Source organism: Alligator mississippiensis, chromosome 13 (genome assembly GCF_030867095.1).
Source record: "Alligator mississippiensis isolate rAllMis1 chromosome 13, rAllMis1, whole genome shotgun sequence".
NCBI lineage: Eukaryota > Metazoa > Chordata > Crocodylia > Alligatoridae > Alligator > Alligator mississippiensis.
The window spans coordinates 45,475,741-45,502,796 of record NC_081836.1 but is presented as its reverse complement, the minus strand read 5'-3'; the positions used below and the strand labels follow the sequence as shown (position 1 = coordinate 45,502,796).

The window sequence follows — 27,056 nt, the reverse complement described above, 5'->3', positions numbered from 1 at the left end:
TATGAATTCATATATGTTATAAATTAGCAAAATATAGGTCCATTTTTTGTGCTTATAAAAACCATAATTCCTTTTATGGAAACTGCCCAAAACCTGCATTTCTGAAAGCAATAAAAGAATTTGACCAGCATGTTTGCTAATTCATATTAAGGCACCCAAGCTTATTGTTTGTGCTGTAAGCACATTTTTTAGTTTGTTGGTATTTCCATTATCTCATCAAAGCATGGAAGCTTTTTTATGTAGCATACTCTTCTTGGACATCAATAAGTATTATGCATAGATAAATCTCCTATTTTATTGATGAGAAAGCCAGCCCTTCAGTAAGGATTATACTATTCAGAGACAGAAAACACTTATGTATTTCTTAAGACCAGCTGGCTATATATTTACAATATATCTTCCTGAAAAAGACATATTTGAGCTAAAACCAATACTACATTATGGGTATGTGCAGACATTACACTTAGATTGAACTAACCTTTGTTAGGCTGATCTAAGTGCCAATATATACAGATGTTCAGGGAGGTTGGATCGGGCAAAAAATGGCCACCCTATCCAACTTAGTTCACTTGAGAGGTGCATTAAGTTGGATCAGAAACAGGTTCACCTGATCTAACGGATGTCTATACATATTTGAAGCACAGCCTGGGGGCTGGGAAAGCCTAGGCATTTGCTCCAGCTGTGCTCTTCCTACCCCATCCACCCTGACCATGGTATTTTTAGCTTCCCACCAACCACAGAGAGACAACCCCCTCCTGCAGACCTGCCAGCCCCCTACAAGCCTTTATATCACCTTTCCATGAATCAGTTCATGCATTCATTAAGTTGCTGTTTTCAGGAGAAAAATCACAGACCTGGGCCACACAGAGAAGCATATCAATTAATCTAAGGACAGTGGTGGATTAAGATTTTTTATTGGGGCCCTGGGCAAACAGAAAATTAGAGGGCCCCCACCAGGTGAGGGCAGGTCCTCTCTGCATCCACCATGGGGCTGCAGCTGGGCCTGCCTGGCCGCCTCAGCACATCCAGGACGGGGTGAGCTATGAGGCATGAGCACCGCTGAAGTGAAAAACATACATTATAATCACATTTTGCCTCCAAATGTAAATAAAGTCCACTTCATTCATAAAGGGCCAATACATCTGTGCATCATTGAAGTTATCTGAAGCACTGTTCTGAAGTCAATTAAATTTACAATGTCTTATATAAATCGACACATCCTATATGTATATCCAGTATGCATCTGTCTTTATACAATCATATGAGGTAGGCATGTATATTTACAATGGCAGTTACTACTAAAATATATACATACATACACACTTCAGTAAGTCTTGGAATAGGACTACATTAGGTTTTTTCCATTTAAAGTATTTTCCATTTTAGCAGCAAAGTGAATTCAAAAACTAGCACAGGCTGCTGAAGTAAACAAAATGCCACCAATCTTCTGCAGGCTGGATCATGTTCACAGTATTTTTACTATCTTTATCACAAGGGTTTAAAACATACCATTCAGAGAAAATGCATAATTGAACGAACCAGTGCAGCTATAGCAATTTAACACTGTATCTGCCCTAGAAGAATTAGAGTTGGAGCTCAGTTGGATTCAATGTAATGCAAGAAAAATCTCGATTATGCCATAAAGCCAATACAACAGCTGACAGTATCCTCCCCCAAAACCTTTGGCTGAAGTGTGCTGCATGGTTGTTGGATTAAATGAGTTCACATGCCACTTTGTTTTCATCAGCAGAAGATAAGGAAATCTAATTACAATGGCAAAATGCAGTAAGGTATTTATAGACAGATTCATCTTATATGTGTATAATGATGTATATGTTAAAAAGAAGTCTAGTGGAGAAATCAATTTGTATTTCTTCATTGCCTTTTATTGGTAGTCTGTTCCCATTCTGACTGTAATTCCAGCAGGTGTTTAACAGGCATCATTAGAATGCTTCAGCACAGAAGCGTAGGATATAATTACAGTGTCACCTTGACTAGATCTTTCAAAACTACTATAATATCCAAAGTGCATGTAGTTAAAAATAGGATGCAATTCTACACATTCAGACTTTGTTTAGAAAACTAAGAAACTCACTCATTTAATAGTCTTCAAATTTGGGTGGAGGCAAATTCAGACAATCTCAGATTTGGTGAATAGAAACTCAGAGGTGGGAACTCTTTAGTATACATAGCACCTTTTTATACTCACTAATACCATAAACATGTCATCACACCTGCCATGAACTGCGCAGGGAACCCAACTGAAGTCAATGAAGTTCTACCCAGACACAAATTACATGATCATGGCCTACATATGTAGCATGCTGGTGCTTTGCAAAGAAAATAAACACAGTAATAAGAAAAACTTGCACAATGTGAGGAATTAGGGGAAAAGAGGGAATGCATGCCATTTCTTTTGCAAAAACAATGGGAAAGGATTCATAGGCTTTTATTGCTGTATATTTGTTTGCATGCTAAATGATGATTACTTTCTTGGAAGACAAAGTTCTGAGGAGCTGTTTCCTCTCAGGTGTGTTAATGGTCAGGCAAAAGTTTCCACTGGTGGATTTTAAGATGGAAAACACATTCAATTAATTCAAAGCAATAAACTCCAGAGCAGTGTGAGCCAGAGTAAACTGCTCCCAGGTGTAGTGTCTCCATGTGCACCCAGGACAGCAGCAGTTTGAGCCGAGGCGGAGTAGGTTATGCCAGGGCTGCTTTTGCCCTGCTCTGCCCTGCACTCTGGGTGGCAGCGATGGGCGGTGGAGGGGCTGGCTGGGGCAAAAGCATGCTGAAAGTGACTAGCTGTGTGGCTAGGCAACAGGCAGGAGTCTAGCCCCCTGCTCGCTGGTCTGACCAGGTGCAATTTATGTCTGTGGTCAGCGTCTACACATGCATTTAAATCACAGTCAATTACTACACCATAAGATAGTACTGTTGGGGACAGTACTGTTGTCCTCGACGGTACTATTTTATGGCGGTATTAATTAGTTTACTGTGGCCTAATACTGTTGCATGTGTAGATGGTGATGCTTCACTCTGCAGCTAATTAGTCTACACTGCAGTAAAGCACAGGTGTAGGCAACCAATGAGGGAAATGTCTCAGGACAGGCATGGCAAGCACAATGACAAAATACCTAGAATTTTCATGATATCCATTTGGGCAGGTATGCTTGTAAATAAGGCACAAAATAAATTGAATGCAAAATAATAATCAGTGAGAAAATGCTAGCAGGACATTAAATTAATGTTAGTTCTTTGGACATTTACAATTACAAATCACAGATCACTTTATAATTAAAACAGTTTCATAGAATGGCCTGTGTCATGTCATGTTTTATGGAAAGGAAGGCAGCTTTGAAATAAGCAATACATAGAAATGATTTGACAATAGCAGTTACTGCATAAATTGCAAGCGGTTAATTATTTACAGCTAGAGCTAGCATAATAGGTAATCTGAAGTGCTCTTTAAGTTTATATGTTTTAAGGTAGCTTCTAATGGAGGAAACTGCTTGAGAATATGAGAATAACTTTTTATTTCAGGATTCATTATGTTTTTTTCAAAAGTCTGTTAGTTTGATAAACTCAAAAATTTAAAAGGATGTTGAAATCACACATACAAAAATGAAACTAACAGAACTTCAGTTGCTATTACTGGTTTTTAAATAGTCATCAGAATAGTTTCAATTTCAGCTTGAATATATCTATTTGAATGTATAGGAGGAGAAGCTTGTGATAAGAACTTTTAGACATTTCACTCATTCCCCACTTTAAAAGGAACTCAGTGGCAGTATGTTCCATGAACAGATTCAGAATTAACTAACAAAACAGTTCATACTTCCCAGCATATTTTTCACTGTTGCATTTAAAATACATACAGATTGCAGGACTCAACAGCCAGATAATACTTTCTATTAAATACATGTAAAGTGAGTCTATTAGCCAGACCTCAGTGGAACATAGTCATTGAAGTTCAAAGAATGATTCAGATTGGCCCTAGACTTGGGCTTCTGTACAAGCTCAGTATGGATAAATTTAATCATCTTGGTGACTAACTCACCCTAAACTCTGTGTGGTCCAGACTGGTTCTGGGGAGGTACCTAAATCCTTGGGTGGGGCCAATCCATCAGATGTATTCAGACAGACAGCACTGAGTTCAGCTCAAAACACTGGTGTGAGCTCTAGTGCTGCCTTGGTTCTAGTGCTCTACAGATTCAGAGATGATGTGCCCCACTGAGCCCATGGACACAAGAAGGGGAAGGCAAATCTAAAGGCATAAACCTAAAGCAAATTGCACTACACCAGCTGAGCACAAACAAGCAGCCTGTGCACTTGGAAACATGAAAAATAAGCAGGCAGTTCAGTACAACAAAGGCGTTTGAAAATGTGAGCAAACTGCTCCTATTTCATTCAGGAGGAAACCTGCCATGGTTAGACCATGGTTACATCACTCTGAGAGACATATCATGTCTTTGCAGCTTTTTAAATGGGGATGGCTAGACATGTTGCTGGTTAAGCTGCTTGTGTGTCTATGGCCTGGGTTGAAAGGAATTGAAAATACACTGGAAAATACACTAGAAAATATTGTGGAGGTGGGGGCCTCCAATCCACCCACCACCACTCTCGCACAGGCTGGGCAAACCACAGCCTGAGTTCCTTCCCCTCCCTTCTTCCCCCCACTGCCATTGTGCAGACAGCACTGGAGCTGGGGCGGGGGGGGAGGGGAAAGGCTAGGAGAGAGAAGCTGCAGACACACAGTTGGGCCAGATCTGCTCCAAAGCAGAACTTGATCCCCCAGCCTCCTGACCCAACAGTGAATGTCAGTTGGGTCGGGAGAGCCAGTCTAACTCATAGCACTTTCTGTAAAGTGCTATGAGTTAGACTGGGGAGCTGCAGCTCTGTCAGCACCCACAGTGGAACTCGCAGTACTTTAGCTACTCTATCCCAGACAAACGTGTTATTTTTCCTTTAAGAACTGCCAGCCAACTTCTGTTAGGAATGGCTAGACTTTATGAAGCTTGCGTTATGCCAATACAACATTTCTTAGATAGAGAAGCCCCCAGTTCAAGAAAACTATCCTATAACACTTCCAGCAATATTTAAATATGGCAGGTGCTGGAAGAGGTCTAATCAGAGTGTGCCCTAAGTGACACTGGGCCAGAGCCTCAGCTGGTGTAATGGCTCACTACTCCATCCAAAGAAGTTATGCCAGCAGAGCTCTGGCCCAGTATTGTATTTTCCAGTGGCATTCTAAATGACAGTCACCTAATAATGCAATTTGGAAGGAAGAGGAAGACATTTCAATAAAGCCTATGTCTTGCCTTGTCATTTGTGATTAGTGTTTCATTGTGCTATATGTCTGAGTACAGACTGTCACTGAACTGCTAAATACTTTATGGAAAGAAAAACCCTTAAGCCTCCCAATATGGATAGCATACCTTTGACTTCCTGTTTAGCCCAGAATTCTTGTACTCTTTTTAAAATGTTCTTATCCTCTCTCAGCTGCTTTTGCCATTGACGCAATTCTTGAACTTCAGCATTACAGCGGACCTGCAGAAGGAATGATGTACACCTTTAATGTTCTCCCTATTTGCATTATTAATGTTTCACTACAACAAACTTGCAAGACTGAAATAGCCTAACATGTTTATGGTATCAAGAAGGATATGAAAGAATGGCTCTCTCACGCACAATTCTTTCCTAGGGCTGTTCCTGGTATAATGCAAATATGTACCATATTTGTTTGGTTTCATGCAGGGCCAGATGTGGAACTATAATGTGTTCACATATAATTTAAAAGACATAATTGTTGAAAATTTTTAAAGACAGAAAAATGCCGATTATGAGATCACTGACTGCCACAGGCTCAGGAGAATACTATGGTATGGGAAACAGTCACTTGTTGCATTAGCTAATTAGATCTATAAGCATTGTACTAAAGAACATTAATGCCTCCAGAAAATGATAACACTATAAAACCAACTCATTCAGCAGTCATAACAGATCAAAAGAGAAACACAAAGTGTGATACAGCAGGAAATTAATGCAAGCAAACCTATTCATACTTGCTAATAGCTGCAGAAGCCTGTAGACGAGTTCAATCATACCATTTTCATCAGGGATCATTAATCTGTTACTCAGAGTAACTGAAATGCATGACATGGCATCCACTCTGTCAGTCATCCACACGATAGGCCTCATCCTCCCACCAAAGACAATGACTATGTTCCCAGGCCTTGTCTACATGTAGGATGTAGGGGAATTTCAGAAAATTCTCATTGTGGGTACAGCCCCATTGACTTCAGTGGGAACAGGAACAGGCCAGAAGTTTACCAGTTTTGACTCTGACAAGGAAGCAAATTCTTCTTTATAGTTGCCCCTACACTTGACCTCATAGATTTCATAGACATTAGGGCTGGAAGGGACCTTGGAAGATCATCGAGTCCAGCCCCCTGCCCGAGGGGCAGGAAGTCAGCTGGGGTCATAGGATCCCAGCAAGATAAGCATCCAAATTTCTCCTGAAGGTGTTCAATGTAGGTGCTTGAACCACCTCCGGTGGCAGGCTATTCCAGACCTTGGGGGCTTGGACAGTGAAGAAATTCTTCCTTATGTCCAGCCTGAAACAGTCTTGCAGGAGTTTATAACCGTTCAACCTTGTCATCCCTTGGGGTGCTCTAGTGAACAATCGTTCCCCCAGATCCTGATGAACACCCCTGATAAACTTATAGGTGGCCATCAGATCGCACTTACAGTGGCATTATTAAAATGGAGTTTAATTTTTCTCTAAATTCTAAGTACCTAAAACTGCATTGGAACATAGAATCCTGCAAAACATAATGGCTGGTAAAAACATATGGCAATGAACCTGCTTTCTTCTCTAAAAAGTTATGTTATCAGTACTGTTTTGCTTCCTGCACACCAAAAGATTTCGTTTTTGAAGTCTCACATAAGATTAAGTTTTAGATAATGTGGCAATGAGTAAGATTCAACTATGTGTTTTGAACTGTATTCTGTTACTTTTCCAATCTTCATCAACTTTCATGAGACATATGGAGAGCACAATTTCACTCCACTAGTTTAAAAATTCCTAAAGGAAACCATGAATATTATTTAGCAAAAGCATTCTTTTGGCCAAGAATATATCCCTTCTGCACTGCAACCAAGAAAACTACTGATAATAGCTCTATTCCCAGAGTCAATTTCTATGCATTTCAAATGAGGACACTTCTTATATTTTAGATAGTTCAGTGACAAAGCAGTAAGACAATGCAAGGTTATATAATCTCTGCTGACAGAAAAGGAATTTACTTGGTGCCCTGACATCTGATATCTTGTACAGTACTTTATTATCTTTGCTCTGATAAACTTGCTCTGCAGGATTCACTGTAGGGCTTGCTAAACTTTTATATGATTGTAGCAGGTTCAGGTCTCGTGGGTGGCCATGACAACCCATGGTGGCCCCGCAATTCCTGCCCCAGCTCTAACTCTAAGGGTCCTCATTTACTTGTCTACCACACCTTTGATGTCATTATTTGGACAGGAAGGAGGATGCCTGAGAGTCTTAGAGAGAACCAACAGTTGTTCTAGCATTGGGCTTTGGGCTTCTTGGCCTCCACCCTTTTGCTCTCACTGAGCTCTTTAACTCCAGTCAACTCGGACTGAGTGCTGCTGAGCTCTGGGTGACTGCTGGAACTGTCCCAGTTCCAAGGCAGTGCGCAGTGCTCTGCCGAGCCGCACTGCACCTGCGCAATGTGACAGCTGCCACGTGGGTGTCGGGAGGGGGTGGGGGGGCAATCCCCACTGCCCTCCACTGCCTCACACTGCACAGGAGGGCTCTGACATGAGCACCCAGAGGCCCCAATTGCTATTCCTGGAACTGGTGAGTGCAGGGCTTTTTTTTTTTTTTTTTTTTTTTTTAAGTGCCAGGAGACTGGGGCCAGACAGAGGATGGGGGTGACCAGGGCCACCACGGGGGCTTCCCCCACAGCTCCCCCTGCCCAGGGAGAGGCAGGCACAGCCGGAGAAGCCATGGGAGAACCTGCAGCTGCCTGGTTGTGCCTGCCTCTCTCTGATTCAGCAGTGATCTGAAACACCGAAACAAATTGCTGTCCTCCAAAATGGCCGAATCTGAAATCGAAACAAGACACAGCCATTTTGCACAGTCCTGGTATCTAGTCCCCACTGGACACCATGGTCCTCCTCAGGTACCAGACAAAACTGAAATCAAAACTCAAGCCCTTCAGGCAATAATGAAGTCCTACCCCAGTCCCAGGTCTGTAAGTGTGGCTGGCCCTCAACTTCTTCTTATGCTGTCTCTATCTGGCTCACAGCCACAGGCAGAGCTCTTCCCTGTTCAGGTGCCACAGCCAGGCTGCCTGACCTGCCTCTGGGGCTGCCTTATATTTCTCCCAGGCCATGCCTCTTCCAGTCAGGTGACCCTTTGGGGTTGCCTCTTAATTAATTTAATCAGGCAGTCTCTATGGCAACCCAGGTGCCGCTGTCCCATCTCCCCTGCAGGGCTATGCCTGGGCTCTTCCTCTCAAAGTAACAGAGCACCAGAGCACCTCCGGCTCTGTCAGTGATTAAGATGAACCTTTTATACATGAGCATGTGCCCCAGCGCTACTTGCAGGGTATCTGTCTCAGAAGAGCCTAGACTTCATCGTTGGGCTTTTTGCATGTACAGACTGGGAGCAGGTAGGCAGAGCTTATTTTCTGACAGCAGGCCTGGACATGGCAGGGAGACAGTTTAGACAGGGCCTCTGTTACCTTCTGGAAAGGTGTTGGTATGAATTTAACAGTCATTTCCAATCCTATCAATACGTTTTTCATGAACTTACCATAGTTGTCTAATAAAGCTTTGTTTATACACCAGCAAAAAGTTCTTGTTTTATAAACAGAATATAATTTGAGCCACCTAATAAACTACAAAAGAGCCAGCAGCCAAATCTCTCAGCAAGTAATCAAAGCAGCAGGATGAGTGTTCTCTCCACATGTCCATGTGTGAGTCCCCCTGCAAATCATTAGGATGTAAAACACTGCGTAAGTCTAGTTTTGAAGTCAGAAGCAGTGCAGTTTTTCTCCTAAGAAAATCCAACACACTTAGACTGCATCCACTATATACAGTGCAATTAACATTCTGTTTCTCATCTGAGTCACATGAAATGCATCAGGGAGTTTTGCTAGTAGCCATATCTTGTTGAATAGGAACATAGTTTCTGACAGTACAAGAACACTTTCAGGCTGTAAACAGATATCTCATTTGAGGTGGTCCTAGTCCAAGTCCAAACTCAAGCTCAAACCTGGGATAAAAGAGAAACAGCACAGCCCTTTACACACATAGCCCTTCCAAGTTGTATTGCTGTTCCTCTGCTAATAGGTGGCCAGGAGCTCACAGCCTGACAGGTTTCTCCCTGGAGTGACCCACAATAATTTGAATGAGCCAGTTAACTACAGACATACACAGAATTCTCCCAGGGAAAAAGTATTAAAATATTTTATCTTCCATACTTCACAGGTACTTAAAGCAGGACAAAAGGCTTTCTTTTGGGAGAAATCCTATGTTTGTTTTCACCCTTACAGAGATAACCACTTTTGTTCAGATTTAACACTATTTGAAACAACTGGAACTAATATACATACAATAAACAACAGCTCTTTATACAGGATGACTCTATGCCCCATTTTCATGGTGACAATCCCATTTTAAATACTTGTCCTGAGGGTCCTGCTGGTTTGGTCAAATGAACATTGTTGTCCTATTTTCAGTGGGATTTCTGGGACAGGTGTTTAAAAAGAAATTATTCTGACAAAAACAGGACTGCTTTAATACTCCAAACCCTTGCTCCTCTAGAGCTCTACATTCTCCCTCACTCCCTGCTCCCGTTCACCAGTATGTTCAGCTGTGACTGGAGCTTAGAGACAGCTGAACATGCCAGAGTGGAGAGGGAGTGTCCCATTTTGACAGTAGAGATATATGGTCATGCTATTTTTATATTTACATAATCCCATCCCTTCCAAACTAGAGATGTGATAATTCAATCCTTACTCAGTTAAAATACCATATCAAAAGTAAGACAGGTCATATCTACATTTAGTATCAATTAAATACATAGCATCAATCAGTGATGGGGTAGAAACCAACTGGGAAACAAAACAGGTTAGAACAGTAGGGAGGTAAGAAAATATTGACCAAAGGCGCCTGAGAAACATCTGCTCATTAAAAGCTCCATGGGGTCTCCAATGGCCTTGCAGAGTAAGGATCTGTTTTTAAGGTCTGATTCAAAAGATAAAGAAACTGTATAAAATTCTCATTCTACAGAGGAATTATACAGAGGAATAATGGAATGTGTTTGCTCTTCCTGTGATGCTACGGAGTCTAGATATGTCAAACCTTATGCTGGAAATGCTAACCCATCCTTAGCATTCCAGTTGCTCTTAATTATAAAATCAGAAAAAAATCATGTAACTGATAGTTTTGTTTTGAAAGTTTTGGGAGTTTTTGAAACTCCCACATTGGGGTTTCAAGAGTGTTGCTGCCACAAATCCTGGAACTTGCCAGAAAAAGTGGTAATCAGCAGCTGGCTTAAGCAGGAATGTGCTCAATAGACCAGGGACAGGTAATTTATTTAGGCTCATGTGCCACATAGGCAGTTTTGGGGAGCTGCCGTGGGCTGGACAGGGGCTGTGCACGTGGGTTCTGGTTGGTCTGAAGTTGGTCCCCTCCACCAGGCTGAGTCTGGAGCAGGTGCAGGGAGGGCTGGGGTTGGGGCTCTGTATGCGGGTCCCCAACAGTACCATGGGGCTGGGGCCAGTGATGGCAACAGCAGGAAGGAGCCACTGCCACCTGGGCTGTCCAGAAAGGTGGTCCAGCTACTGAGCTGCCCCAGCCCCGCTGCATGCCCAGGGGGCAGCAGGATGCATCACAGGCCAGACAGTGCCTGGGCCAGGTGAAACCAAGGGACTTGCCGTTGGTCAGACCAAGTCCTTCCATGGGCTGGATCCAGCCCATGGGCCATATTTTGCCCATCCCTGTTATAGACAATCACTCCAAAGGAGAAAATGTATTTTTCAATGCAATTTAAAATGTATATTTTTTATAAGAGCCTGCAACCATGTACCCTCTGCTGAGATAAACAAAATGTGCACAAGCTTTTTTTAGGGCCTAGGGCAAAGCCAAAAATAAACAGAGGCGTCAAGAACATTAACATTGCTCTTTTTTACTGTTTACCCTATCTGCTATATTTTATGACTTCATCACTCTCATAGGGTGCTGAGGTGGCGTAGGGATTAAGGTGCACAGCTGCTAGTCCAGAGGTTGGAAGTTCATGGTCACAGCAGAGGCACTCACTGCGCAGCCCTGTCAGATTCCAGCAAACCTCCCCAAATGTCTGTATGTACCCAAACAGTAAAGATACAAGAAATACATCCAGTGCACCTAGCATAACCCTGTTCTGCTCTAACAAATATTTACTGCCATGCAATTACATATTCTTAAACATTTTGTGATCATGGCTCCAATATGGTCCTATGATCCCTGCTGACTTCCTGCCCCTGGGGCTGAGGGCTGGACTCGATGATCTTCCAAAGTCCGTTCCAGCCCTAATGTCTATGAAATCTATAAATATATATGAGCCTCAGAATAGTGGTAAATTTAACAAACGTATATATCTGGCATAGGTCAGGTTATTTAAGAAAGACCTCCTACCAGTGCCTGATGAAAATGCCCTTATATACAAGCCTGTCACAGCTTGAAGAAATGTTAAATTAATCCATTCTAAATTCCCAAAATAGATATTAATAAATTAATCCAGCTCTGTCACAAGGATTACAAAAGAAAAGGTAATTCTCCTATGAAAATAGAGACTTCCTTAACAAAAGTCCTTACAAAACTATGAGTATAAATACATACGTTCTCAAGTTTTGCAAATAAAAAGTATCTACTATAACTCAAACAGCAGTTATAAACTGATCTATGGAAGATGTCTTAGGGTGGTATGCAACCATTGCCTGCTCCCTCATTTCTTATTATTTGTGAGCTAAGATTTATTTCCATTTCCAGTAATAAGATTCTTGTCTCTGATGGCATAAGCAAGCGGCCATACTTGCTATGGTGTGAATTCTGAATTGAAAAGAAATGGATCATGGAATTGAACATAACTTGATATGACATTACATTCTTAATATTCCTTTTGATGCAATATATTGTTTGCCCCCATTGACAGCTGAAGGCATTAATCCCTCTACCTTCTGTCAATCATCAGTACTCAAGATGGAGACAATTTACCATAAATTATTCATTCAGCTAAAGTGTTCTTCCTTTCCAAGAAGCTTTCCTGCAAGTATAAATCAGATCTGATCAAGTCCTCTTCACAGTTACATCCTTTCCATTTTTCTACCAAAGAGCTAAGCCACTGGACACAATAGAATAGCAGACACTTAGGAATGCTGTTATGAACAAATATTGAAAATGGGCGATATTAAAAGGGCAAAAGGACAATGTCCTTCCTTTCATTCCTCCACCTAAGGAAGAAAATTAAATTCAGTGCAACTGAAAGCAGGAGTTCCAGCTAAAACCAATAAGTAAGATTAAGAAAAAAGGATTTAAATATCCAACAGTATTTTAAATAAGTCAGACACCTCCTCTTTTTTTATTACCTCTGCTTTCTTGGGCAATTATGAGGTCTTCTGTCTCAAGTGCCTGATGGTTTTTGAGGTTTTTCTTGGCAGTTTCTCCAGAAGGTGAAAGTATTTTACTGGAAGGAACTAGAGGGGAGGCTGAGTACAGCTTTACCCTTTGGACTTGAAGCCTTTGTATTTCATTTGAATGGGCCTTATTTTTCTCCTATCATTAAAGGGATCAAGAATAGCTATTTTAGCCCTATCTAGCATCTCTTCTCTCAAGATCCTGATCATTCATGATAACATTAATTTAAAACATCTTCAGATGTCTCTGTCTCACACAAGAGTATTCCATATGCTGACCAATACAATCTCTGGAGAGACAGGAAAGGAGAGGGGTTCAATGCTGACAGTCCTGGGAACTGGAAAAGCCCCCAGAGCATTTAACACAGGGAGGATTATCTGACATCTTGTAGCATGAGTGTGTATGTGTGTGCAAGTCTATGTGCATGCTCACCTCCATGAAACAGAATCCTGAACAGGATGATCTGAGAAAATATTTTTAGCTTTAAGTACCTCTACATTACAAAAATTAAAAAGGAAAGAGAAAGGAATTTAATTCTCCCATTTCCACTAATTAAAACTGATATTTAAGCAAATAATGTTTTTCACCCTTTATTAGGATATTCCTTTGGTATATGAGAGGTATATGGAAGCATGGTACATGTGGGATAATAAAAAAAACATTTTAATATGAATGAGATAGTTCTTTCATGCAATTCTGTTTATTTACAGAGAAGGGGATTAAAGTTGCATTTCATGATAGAAACACAATAGAAGCAAACAGTAGCAACCAGTCTCTCTGCTCAGAAACCTTCACACCTGCTTCTCCAGTGAGTTTACCCTTAAGAAGCTGTCTCTGCTTTCATTCAGGCTCACAATTCCTTCTTTTACCTACTGATTGGTTTTTCTTCTTCTAACTGTAGTGCTTGCAAGCTCAAACTCTTCACCTCAGCCTTCGAATTATCAAAACCCTGTTAGTCTTCCAGTGTTCATTTTTGTTCTCGCATTATCACAAGTCCCACTGCATTGGGCAGTAACTTGTATCATTTAGAGCAGGGGTGCTCAACCCCCAGCTTCTGGACCAGACTCAGCCCACAGAGCCCTATCATCTGGCCCACAGGCCTCCACAAGGGACCAGAAATTTGATGGCAGGGGAGCAGTGGCAATGTTAATTGCTGCTGCCAAATTTCCAGATCCATTATCCAAAGACCAGATAATGTGGCTCTGAATGCCAGATTGCACCCAAATATGGACCGATCCAGTAAGCAGGGTTTGGGGTGGCAGGCAGTGTGTGGCTGGGTCCACTAGGTGGGTAGGGTGAGGCTGCATCAAGTTGGCACGGGGCAGATCAGGGCAGTAGGAGTCAGAAGGCCAAATCAAACCAATACATGCCAGTGAGTAGTGTGGAGCCATATCCAGGCAGCACAGGCCTGGATCAACGAAGCAGGCGGCATGCGGCCAGACCAGGGCAGCACAGGATCAGGCCCACAGACTGACCCTACATCACTCATTTGGCCCACAAGGCCAGAAGTTTGGACACTATTGATTTACAGCTATTTTACTGTATAAAAGGGTTTAATTGATTTTCATTGGTTTGAAAAAAGTTTTCTTAGCATACCCATCAGCTTTAAACTGGTCTGAGATAGTATCAAAGACTCATTTGATGGCAGCCATTCAGAACTTCCCCCAAAACTAGAATATTTTCTGAAACTGGCCCAAGATTGTACTAGATACACTGCTTCTTCAGGTCCTACTGTCAGGCAGTGATTAGAATTAAACTTTTGTTCTTCAGCTTTTGTTACTGAGAAAAATCTTTAATGGGTGACAAGCAGTTATTGTTGATCTTGGGTTTTTCAGGCAGCACATACTCACTCACCCATGTGGAGCAAAAACCAATGAAGCATCATAGTTTGATCTGATCGAAAAGTTCAATCAATTATATGACTAAGTAAACTCTACCTCACTAAGTGCCTCAGTGTGCTTGACAAAGAAATAGTTGTCTGTCTAGGTATGCAGAAGAAACCGCTTGAGGAAAACAGCAAGCCTATGCAAGTTTGACTTGACATGGCTCCAAATATAAAAAGGCTGGAAGGGACCTCAGGAGATCATCGAGTCCAGCCCCCTGCCCCAAAGGCAAGAAGTCAGCTGGGGTCAGAGGATCCCAGCAAGTTAAGAGTCCAAATGCTTCTTAAAGGAGTCCAGAGTAGGTGCTTGCACCACCTCTGGAGGGAACCTATTCCAGGCCCTGGGGGCTCGGACAGTAAATAAGTTTTCCCTTATGTCCAGCCTAAAATGGTCTTGGAGGAGTTTGTGACTGTTGGACCTTGTCATCCCTTGGGGCGCTCTGAACAGGCATTCCCCCAGATCCTGATGCATACCCCTGATGTAGTTATAGGCAGCCACCAGGTGACCTCTGAGCCTGAGCTTTTCCAGGCTGAAGAGTCCCATGCCTCTCAGCCTCTCTTCATAGGGCCTGTTCTCTTGCCCTCTGATCATGAACATGACTCCCCTCTGGACTCTCTCAAGTTTCTCAACATCCTTCTTGAATTGTGGAGCCCAGAATTGAATGCAGTACTCCAGCTGTGGCCTCATCAAGGCCAAGAACAGCGGGAGGATGACATCCTGAGATTTACTTGAGAAGCATCTATGAATGCAAGCCAAAGTTTGGTTTGCTTCACCAGCTGTGACGTCACACTGGTGGCTCATGTTCATCTTGTGGTCAGTCATGACCCCCAAGTCTCTTCTGGCCACGATGCTAGCAAGCGTAGCACTGCCAAGCCTATAAGCATGCTGCGGGGTTTTTTCCCCCCAAGGTGGAGTACATTTGTTGGTACTGAATGTCATCAGGTTTGTATCTGCCCACTTTTTAAGCCTATCCAAGTCAGCCTGGATCACCAGCCTAACCTCAGGTGTGGACACTCTACCCCAAAGTTTGGTGTCATTGGCAAACTTGGCCAGTTGGATGTGGATACTTGTTCTGACACAAGTATCCACATTGTTGATAAAGATGTTAAAGAGAGCAGGTCCAAGGATGGAGCCTTGGGGGACACCCTTGGTCATGGAGCACCATGATGATTCACTTCCATTGACCACCACTCTCTGGGTCTGGCTTTGGAGCCAATTCCCCAGCCATCAGACTGTGGTGTAGCCGAGGCCACAGTTGGCCAATTTTTCCAAGAGAAGATCATGGAACATCAGATCAAAGATTTTTTTAAAGTCCAGATATATGATGTCAATCTCTTCTCCCTTGTCCAAATTTTAGGTCTAGATTTCCCACTCCATCCTTTAAACAAAAGCTTGTGGTATATGATTTCATGTCAGAAAATGTAACTTGAGTGGTATGGTAGGAATAATGATCTCCCTTTAATCACAGATCAGTGTACAATCTGGTATTTTGTGTATGTGTGTATGCACACATGTGTGGGATGATATGATTTTGTATTTATAATTAATATAACTAGGAGGTGTGAATTGTAATGACAGGGTATTTAAGAATTTCAATTTGTGTGAATTAAACACATGTGATAAGTGAAAAATGCCTGATTAAAAAATTTAAAAACATTAATTTATGAAAACTTACTATACCGGGCTAAAATAAAACTGAGCTCCTAAGCATGTATCTAAAATATTCTTTTTTTTTAAAGGTGAATCTAGATAAGAGATCACCCTATCTTTTCTGTTATAGCTTTTTATTAATAATTCTGATGTCAACTTATAGATTTCATAGATTTCTAGGGTTAGAAGGGACCTATTAGATCATCGAGTCCAACCCCCTGCTCTGGGCAGGAAAGAGCGCTAGGGTCAAGTAACCCCAGCCAGGTGCTTGACTAATCTCCTTTTAAAAGATTTCAAGGTAAAGAAAAGCACCACCTCTGTTGGAAGCCCATTCCATATTTTGGCAACCCTCACCATAAAGAATTTTTTCCTGATGTCCAATCTAAATCTGCTCTCCTTCAGTTTATGAACATTGTTTCTAGTAACCCCGAGGGGCGCCCTGGTATGTCTCTTAAAAAACACTACTTGCTTCTGCCCAGAAATATTTCAGTCAGTTTCATGGTCTGAGTTAATCTTGACTTCTCCTTCTCTTCACTGCTATGGTTCCCGTCCCATTTTTAACAATTGGTCTACAACAGTGGGATGCCTTTAGATCCATCCAGGATGCCCTGGGATGCCACACAATGTTAAAAGTGTTTGGTGTGCAAACATGCTTCACAAGATAAACACAGAGATTTCGAACAGGAATCCACAGGGTCAAAATCATTCTGACCTGTTGTGGTCTTTCTGAGTTCTCTGCAACAGAAGAATTGCTCTATTATTTTTCTGTCATTGTGGCTGGGCACCTGCAGTGCCTGCCACCTTAAGGTTTCTAGTTGGCAGTGGAGCAGCTGGCAGGTGGGTGCTATCCTCAGCAAGGCTAGCACATGACCCTAGGAGGACCCTGGGATTAGCTGAGTGGGTGGAGCAGCCTCCATTTTAACCCAGGGCCTCAGAGAGAGAAGCAGCAGTCTGAGCTGGGCAGGCAAGGAAGAAACATCAGGCTGAGCTGCTTCTGGAACATCTTGGAGGTAAGGGCAGAAGCTATGGGGATGGTTTGGAGGCTCCTGGTCCTGGGTATGACCTAAAACTGCATCCTGCCGGAGAAGGGTGGCCTGATGGGATTCCCTATGGCAGGGGAGTCCCCAGGAAATGCCAGGCCAGTTACCTCCCCGGTGAAAGGCAAGGAGGGGTGCCTGAAAACCCCAGCCCCTGCCTACAGGTGGGTTACCAACAAGGGAAGAGACCCGGGCCAGGCAAACCCAGAGGGGAACACCTGACCCCAGTGCAATGGGGCCAGGCACGGCATCAGCCATCTGAGCCCACAGGGTGGAAGACCCTAGTGTTAGGGGCCAGGCGTGGCAGTAGCCACCCAAGCCCACAGGGTGGAAGACCCCAGTGTCAGGGGCCAGGCATGGTGCAAGTCACCTGAGCCCCACAGGATGCAAGACCCCAAAAGGCCCCAGTGGGGGCCAAGTGACAGTGAAGCAGCCCAGAGTGGGGGTCGTAAAGATGAGTGGCCCTAGTGAGGGGCAGAATGACTGAATTGGGAATATGGAAAGACAGGATGTGACACTATGGAAATACCGGATGTGAGAATGAACATCAGTGAGGCATGGGACACGTGTAAGGAGAGGTCGTGTATCAAGGCCTTTGGCATCTGGGGTGAGCAATGGGCAGCCTCCTGCCTTAGGAACAGCAATCATATTATTTTTCATCAAGTGTGGTAAAGGTTTAGGCCTGAACAGGCAGGAGGTCAGCACTGAGACCGGCCCTAAAAGGCCAGCCTGTTACAGTCATCACAAAACAAGTGACAACGAGGAGCTGGTATTCTCCAAGGGGTGATTTGCATTTATGAAGGGGTACCTCAAATCTATTGAGGCATGTCTCAAGTCTAAAAAGGTTGAGAAACACTGGTGTAGAATTACAAACAATGCTGTTATAAATTAAATGTTAAATAAGACACTGCCCTTCAAACTTTGCCCCAGGCACAAGGTATCTAAGAAACTTTGTGGTGTTGAGCTAACATACAAGTTACTGGATAATGACTAGTTTTGCTATACTTTATTGTGAGGGTGCCTGCAGTGGTATTGTCAATGCTAATTAATGTTACTGTGGGAATCAGTGTCAGCTAGGTTAAAAAAACCAGAAAAACTGGGAAAATGAATAAACACAAAGCATAAAATGTTATAAGAATCTATCAATCAAAAATAAATACTCAGAAGACTTCATCGTCCTTTTTTCCTTGGCAAATTCTTACATCCACACGTATATACTCATTTTTGTCACAAACAATGCAGATGAACTGAGCAGGGTATGTTTGGCAATGATAATTATTTAGAAAATACCATGTACACATTGATAATGAAGTCAGACTCCATTATGCAGTAAAGGTAAACAAGTGATAAGTCTAGAAATTATTCACAACCTCCAAAAAGGAGCCTCACTGGAGATAAATAAAATAATGTGTTATATCACAATTATACTACTTCTTAGTGCCTTATTTTACAGTTAGTTTTAAAGAAGGTAACTTCCGTATCACACCCATAAAGTACATCATAACATGGAGCAGCTATTAGGAATAATACTGGACAGAAACTGGAATAACCTATGAAGTGCTCTCTTCAAAGCAATTGAAAATACTAAATTAATTTTCAAATTTGCTAATATATATTTTTTTCAATGAAAGGGGCTAAACCCAGAGTGGAGCAATAAAGATACACATCGCGTAACACAGGGTGGGCAATTATTTGGGCTGGAGAGTCACTTAAGGAGTTCTGGTGAGCTGTTGAGGGCCGGGGGGGAGGGGAGCAGGGGGCTGCTGACCTGGTCTCAACCCCCCTCCCCACAACCATCACAACTGTTTACATCACCTGGTGCTGGGGGAAAGGGTGGGGAGATACCAGTTGATCCTGTCCAGCCCCATCTGTCCTGCACCTACTGCTGAGGGCACCAGAAGGAGATGGTGAATGGGATTTCAACTGATAGCAGCTCAGGACCTCCGTGGGCAGGGCACACTTGGCTGGGCAGATGGGTTGTGGCCACAGGCAGGTGGGAAGCAGTGTCTGGGAGTGGGACCAGTGTGTGGGGCTGGGGCCGGGATCACGGGGTGGTGACAGAACAGATCCAGGGCAGAGCCACGATCCACTCCCCACATGTCCCTGCAACACACACTAGCTCCCTTCACTGGGATGAAAAATGTCAAACCATGTTCAATGGCTGCTCTCCCTAGATTCACTCCACAGTTTGTTTCCTTTACTAAATCACAATATATCTTTACCAAAGTTGTCTTCAACATCTGTTTGCATTTTCCCCATCACTTTTTTCTCAGCTATCCATACATCTGACATGGAAACCTTTTCCTGATGCTAAAATAGAGATTCTCAAAACAGGAACTACAGTACATTTCTGTAATTATATATCACGGTCACTTTTTTGGGTAGGGAAACAGTAAGCATCTATTACTGATGCTCCTGTGAAAAGATCTGAGTCATTAGACATCTTACACAGATGTACAATCAATGCCAGTGAACCGTGGGGGTCTTCATAGTTATTTATAGTATCCTCGACTTAAAATGTATGTAAGGGTTTCCCCTGGGGTCTGCACAGTCACAGAGATTCAACATCAAGCAAAATAATTATAGATGACTCTTACCCGATAACCTCTCCAGAATGACTGAATTATTTTGCTTGCTTCTTCTTCTGATAACAGGAGAGAGAGAGGAATGGGTGGTCTAGGACTACAAGAAAAAAAAAAAAGAAATATTCAACCTTTTAAAAATAGCTTATTCTTTAATAATATACCCAACCACGAGAAAAGTCATGTAGGATCTGTAGATACAATTTCTTAAGATTTCAAAATAAAACATGTACAAATAAAATAACATTCTCTTTTAAAATACTACTAGATGTAGTATACATGCACAATTAGATACCATGATACAAAAATTATTAAATGCAGTTTATAAGCAAAATATTCCTTCCCTTTGAACCCTATCATGTAAAAGTATATGAAGGGCTATAATGTTTTGAATTCTCTTTGTGTTTTAAATACCTGCCTTTATTTGGTCATTGTCATTTACAAACACTAAAAAGATTTCCCACAACAATGAGAGGTGCACAACTCTTTTGATCCTTATCAAAGAATATATTTTCGTCCATAAACCATTTGAACGACAGTATGTATGCTATGAAGACTGAAATGTGTCGGAAGGCTAACTAATGCAGGTAGATGGGTACTGAATGCAAACAGCCAAATACACATCTAAATAAGACTATGGAATAAATGTGGCACTTTTATTATTGGTTGCTGTGTAAAGAATTCCAAAATTAATTTTTAGCACCAACTGCAGTGATCTAAAAGCATTTTCAGTAAATTCACATCCTATTTTCAATGACAACCACTTTACAGTTACATTAATACATTTATCTTTGTAGTGTATATTCAGATCAGCATATCAGTTCTTGCTTTGAAGAATCATTTACTATTAAAGTTTGTCTGTCCCTTGTTCAGACTGGTCAGTTAGCACCTTGTTGAATGGTGCAGTCTGAATTAATTTCTGTGACCTTTTGAACGGCACTGGGCTACAGGTAAAACATGTTACAACTCATGCCTGTTATGAACATGATAGCAGAATGCTTAGAAGTCAGTGGATCATCAACGAAGACACAGCTCATGTAGAGGTTTGTGCACAAGTTTGTTTTGGGAAGTTCAGAGGTGGATGAATCTGGAGACATTGATCTTTTGGACCTAACACATCATGTAAGTATTTTTGGGAAAATTGATCCTTATCACAGAATCCCTTTATGCCTATTTCACTGGAACTGGAGATCAAAGCAACTTATAAATCCCTGCCAGTGCTATTATTGTGAGAAACAACTGTTTCTTACAATAAACCCCCAAATGCTTTTTCCAGTTACATTTTAATCGACCAAAACACTGGCTCTTCTGGCATTTCCTTTGGAAGCCTATTCTACATATAATAGGTCTCACATTAGGAGATTTTTCCATGTATTCAATCTACATTTTTCTTTGATTAGTCTCATTTATATTTATACCTGCCCTAACAGTGTTTCCATGCTTTTTGAGCCCTTTGTCTTCAGGACTGTCTTCACTAGACAAGTACACAAAGTTAGAGTGTGACCTTAATTGTTAACTAATACAATGCTGTCCACAACTTTACAGTCAATGTACACAGGGACAAATTGTGCTCGACATCCTGTCAGCTGCAGTTTTGGCACTCATTTATTTTATGTGAACAAAAACATTAGTCTCTGTCTGGGAAAATGGAAATACAGACAACAACAGAATGTGCTATCTCCATTAAGTCATAAGGGTGTAACTCTGTGGACATTTTTAGCATGCTGGGCAACTAAGAACACTGATTCTAATTAATGGCCAAGTAAGTGTTGAGATTGCATTGTTTTTTCTGATAGCTTCCCATCTCCTGTTCTACGCTGTTCTATCATTTTAAAAGTGAAAATGAGGCAACACAACAGGCACGTTTAGGAAAACAATGACCTTTCACTAGTAATGACACCTCAGACTTCAGAGAGTAGAATGGATTTTCTTGTAGTCTGCAAAAATACCTCTAGCCATTCCATTGCTTTCATTGTTAAATTATGAGGATCTGTGTGGTTTACGATCCAAGGCTAAACCAAGAAACTGGTGTAAATCAAGCATAAAGGGTAAGACTTAATCTTTGGTGTGGCAGTCACTAGGAAACATCAATCATTTCAGCAGGCCAGCTTGAAGGAACAAAAGTCGTGCCAGGTCCATTTTTGTCTAAGGGGATATATGCAATTGGCTTCAGGTCAAATAAAAATAGAATATGAGCAGAGGCAATCACCCATTAACAGTAAACTGGGAGAAGAGGGAATATGTCATCCGTGGCAGAAGACAGCTGTAACACTCCAAAAAGATTAGAAATGACAACCAAATGTACAGTAAATATATTCTGCTTATTTATTCGAAAAATAGAAGTCTTAGATCACCTAGATTTCTAGGAGCTGACACTAAACATGCAGTGTAGCATAAATTCCACACACAAAATGGCTTCAGTAGAATTTTTTTTTCTGAAAAATAGGTTTTAGCAAATATGAATATAGCAGGCACTGACCAAAAGACTGCTTAATGTTAGGAAGGAAGTGTTGTAGTTTCTCAGCAATCAGGCTTGTAAGTATCCCAAATATACAAGCTATCTATTAATTAAATAATATTATGTAGATGTAATTCAGTATCTAGCAGAAAAACACCACACTTGTGTTAGGAAAGTATACAAAGTATTAGAGGGTTTTCCCCAAAATACATCAGATTTCTATACTTGGGCATCTTTTTTCTGTGTTGAATTCTTAGCAGAAATTAGATTATACGCTCTAAGTCATGCTCTTAAGATGGAAAATAAAGCACTTTCATTATTTTATCCACCTTAGTAGAGTGCATGTGGTTCAGAAGCACTTTGATCCAATAGCTATATTACAATAATGTCCAGAGTTCCAAGTCTGGACTAGAGCCCTGCTCTACAACCATAAGTTCTGTTGCCTACTTTGAAAAAAATTACAATCTAATTGACATTAATATTTTTCTACTCTTACATTTTCTTTATTATCACCATGTATGATTCAGTATTAAATGCACCTTACACTATATACCAATATATATAGCCAAAAGTCTCCAAATTTAGACCCAGTCTTGCAATTGGCTGTTTACTGGTACACTGAAGCACAAAGTCCTGTTGATAGCAGTGAACTCTCTACAAGTTCAATAGAAAGTCCACAATGTCTTCACAAAGATTTGGGGATGTACACAATGTATTTAGACTGTTGCTGGTAGGTGTTACAAGGTTTTGGCCCCCTGTTTGTTGCTGCCTTGCCCCTTCGGTGACATCAGGGTGAGATCTGGTTTTGGTGCCACCTAGATGGTTCAGGCACTGCCCCATCTCGCCTGCCACGTCTTTGTTGTTAGGGAGGCAGTTCCCTGTAGATGACCCAAAGGGGTCTTGTCCCTGAGTTGTCTTCATGGGGCTCCAAACCTCTCCTTTACCCCACCCTTACCACATCCTTGGTCTGGGTAGATGCTGCTCCCCGCAGATCTTCCCACACTGCCTGCCTTGAAAGGGTCAGGTCTTCCTGGCCATCAATCTTCAAGGGTCCATCCCTCATCTTTGGGTTGGCTTCCCCTCTCTTGGGAAACTAAAACTGCCCTGTCCAGAGCCAAACCGTAACTGAAGAAACTCAACTGAAAATGACCAGATTCTGCCAGCAGGCTCCTGAGATTCCCTATCTCTGGGCCCTTGGTCCCTTGGGGAAGACTTTTCTGTCCCTTTTATCTTAGTAGACATGGGTACAGGCAACTGGCCTGTGTCCAGCCTCTGCCAGCTCTTCTGGCATCACCTCCCTTAGTCCCGGCTGACCTGTGGTCCAGTTGTCCTGGTCCCTCCAGCCGGGGTTGTCTACTTCCCCCTCCTGGGGGTCTCGTGATTCTCCGTGCTCTGCCCGCTGCAGGGCTGGCTGGGGATGTCTGTGGGCTTGAGGAGCTGTCCCCAGGCATGACGTCTGAGCTCCCGGTCAGAGCCCCTCTGCTTCCTGGCAGCGTCCCTTGAGGCTGCTGTCTCTCAGTGGGGCTCCCTTGGCCCCGATGGCCCCCGAGGCTACCCTCTGCCTCACCCATCTGGGTCCTCTGGGAGGCACCCAGCTTCTTCTTGTGGCGGCTGGAGTTGGAGCCTACTGGCTCTGCAGCCAGCGTCTCCCAGCTGGTGCTCTGCTCCTTGCTCCTCAGCGCTGGTTCAGCTGGATCCCCAGCTGCCTTTTGAGCAGCCCATGCTTCTGGGGAGCCATGCCCCTGGTGTTTGCTGATACACAGGCTTAGGCAGCTGCGGAAACATTGAGCCTGCATTGGCATTTCCTTCCTGCTGCCGCTCATCCCAGCTCCTAAAGTACCAGGGTGCATCGGCCAAGGGTCTGGGCCACACTGGGGGGCTCCTGCCTCCCCTCTCACATAGACCATGACTAGGTCCTGGACAAATGACATGGCTGCACCAGTATAAAACTGGAGGGGGACATACAACATACAGCCCCATTGCAGTGCAACTCCCTTGACTCCATAAAAAACTACAGTAAGAGTTCAGTTTTTACTCTGTCTTGGCACGTACCTGCTCAAGGCAAGTAGGCTATTATCTACCTGTGTGGCAACGTACTGTGATAATGCTTTAAGCACAAAGCTATCCTAGGAGAGCTGGTCCTTCTTCCACTCTGGCTTCCAGTGTACTTTACCACGGTGTACAAAAACAGTGTAAATTACACTGGTAAAAATGTCCTGCATTCAGAGCCTATGACTGTGAAGTTTGAAAAGAAGGTAACTTATACCCCAGCCTCCATTTGACTTTAATGATTATCAGCCATGAATATTTATGTTACAGTGAAATCCAAAGAGACCCTAATTGTTTCCTGGGCCCCGTACAAACACAGACAAACATGAGACAGTCCCTGCCCTGGGAGAAAGATATGAAATGAGAAAGATATGAAAGCAGAAAAAATATTAGGGAGGAAGATATGACGCTATTCAGAGCACTGGAAATGTCTGCTTCTCAATACAATTAAACATTAGTTACCCCCAAACCAGATGAAAAAATGCTCTTAATCAAATGGAAATCACAGCACTGACTTGTCTAGCCTTTGAATCCAGACAGTTACACTAACACAACATGCACCAAACATGCATGAAAGCCCCACAGTCTTAAAGGGTTAGATTTATACAAAGAGTTGAAGGGACTACCCCTTGGACATTTCCACAGACTTAAAAGAATGGATGCAGAGAATTTATAAGACATGCCATTTCTTTTTACCAGGTGATAATACACCCATTCAACACAACATTTTGAGAGAAATTTTTGAAAACTGATCATCTTTTGGAAAAATCCCAATAAACTAGATTGAGAGGAAGCAATCTGAAAAGCAGTCCTCACAGTGTAAAAGAAAAGGACCCACTTCTTGTCCGTTGTATGGCGGTACTTCTCTGAAGGACTATGAATGTGGGAACAGCCCTGCTTGACCTTCTGAAGGAGGAATTACAAACCAGCAGACTTTCTGAAGCTTTACTTCTGGCAGTCATCCAAACTCTTCTTTCTATCACTCTCTCCAACTGGAAAGATCCCTTGCTACTGCTGACAACTAAAGAGGGAATGAATAAATACTACAATTTCCTTTTTGCTTACTGCATTTTCCATGTATTCACTGGCATGAACTTTTGTATCCATTTGAGAATACACAAGTATAAAGGTCTCCAGCTGTGAAGGAGAATAATATCCTATTTTTAAAAATCTCTCTCTGCTTCCTTTACATTTCAAGCAGGATTCTATCAGGGAAAGAATCAAGATGCAAATTTCTGTCTACATTTTCAGCCTGTTTTTTCCCTGACATAGTTAGGCGTAGATATAAAACACACAGAACATAGGCATTAATCTAGGCCAACTTTCAGGCCATTTGTGACATCTACAGTGTCTGACAACCTAACATTTTAGCCCTGTAGTTATTCCAGTTCTAGTGCATTTGGAAAAGGAGCATGCTTACTGCATGCAGTTTCATTCATGATACAAAAGAGGCTTGTCTGGCTATTTGTAAAGGTTGCAAGCTAGGGGAGAATATTTTTGCCTTTATCATTATTATATTATTCATATCATTAGGTTATTTATGTATGTATTATTTATATTCTTAGCAAAGAAAATACACTAGGAACTGTTATGATATAGAGGGAGACATAATTCTTGCCCAGAAAAGATTACAGTATAAAAAGACAAAAAACAGATTGGGTGGCAGACAGGAATAAAAGGCACAAGTAAAACATTCACAAGGAGATTATGTCCACAACTCATTATTTTTAAATATGTAAATATATAATTATTTAATTTATATTGTGGTGAAGGTGGGGAAGGAAAAGTGAAACCATAAGAAAGTTGGTAATTATGATGGGAGAGATAGAGAAGAGGAAGAGGAGAAGCACAATGGCCAGTAAAATGAGGCAGGACATCTGAAGGGCCTTAGGGTAGGAGAGGATTAGCCTGAAGGGAAACCAGCAACCAGTAGCAAAAGAGAAAATGAGAAAAACCATATCCGCAGCCCAACTCCAAAGGCTGAGTGAATGATGATGTTAGAAGGGCCTGGAGGTTCCTCGCAACTACTGCTTTTGTTCCCTGTCTACAGGAGATGAAAGGACGTGAGACTTAGTGCCTTAGAAAGGTCTCTCTCAGTCTGGGTAGGAAGTGGGAGGGTGATTTAGCCTCTGTGCTGTATGGCTGATTTAGCTCTCAGCTGCATAGCTAGTACAGGATGTCCTAGGGAAGAGATCCTAAAGGTCTGGAAACTGATTCCTTAGTCATAAAATCATAGACAAACAGGGCTGGAAGGGACCTTATAGGTCATCTAGGCCAACCCCCTGCTCCAGGCAGGATCGTTCTGTCTACCCATGCCAAATATTTGCCCTGCCTGCATTTAACTATTTCCAATGGCAGAATTTCCACATCCCAACTGTTTGGTCTGTTCCATTGTTTAACCATCCTCATGGTTAGAAAGTACTTCTGAATATTCAAATCTAAATCTCTCCTGTTGCAATTTAAATCTATTAACAGCTTGTTGTCTCTGGACTTGAAGAACAATTGATCACTATCCTCTGTATCAGTGTTTTTCAAACCATGGTATGTGACCCCTGGGGGTACGCGAGACACGGGCAGGCGGTACGTGGGTGCTGCGTTTTGAGTTTGGCCGCACCCCCCTCCCTGCCCCTTCCCCCCTCCCCCGGCAGGTTGGAGGTGTCTTTGCCTGTTTGGGCCAGAAGTTCTGGCTGCC

The 27,056-nt window shown here is 42.3% G+C and overlaps 1 protein-coding gene across 1 annotated transcript in view; it reads right to left on the bottom strand.

Moving 5' to 3' along the window:
- Window positions 1-27,056, bottom strand: part of IQCK (IQ motif containing K) — a 91,118-nt gene that overhangs the window by 21,548 nt on the left and 42,514 nt on the right. Inside the window, exons 7-8 of the mRNA XM_019494748.2 lie at window positions 19,873-19,957; window positions 5,439-5,550 (exon numbers count right to left, since the gene is read on the bottom strand). Coding sequence (XP_019350293.1) covers window positions 5,439-5,550; window positions 19,873-19,957 — 197 coding nt within the window. The remainder of the gene's footprint in view (window positions 1-5,438; window positions 5,551-19,872; window positions 19,958-27,056) is intronic.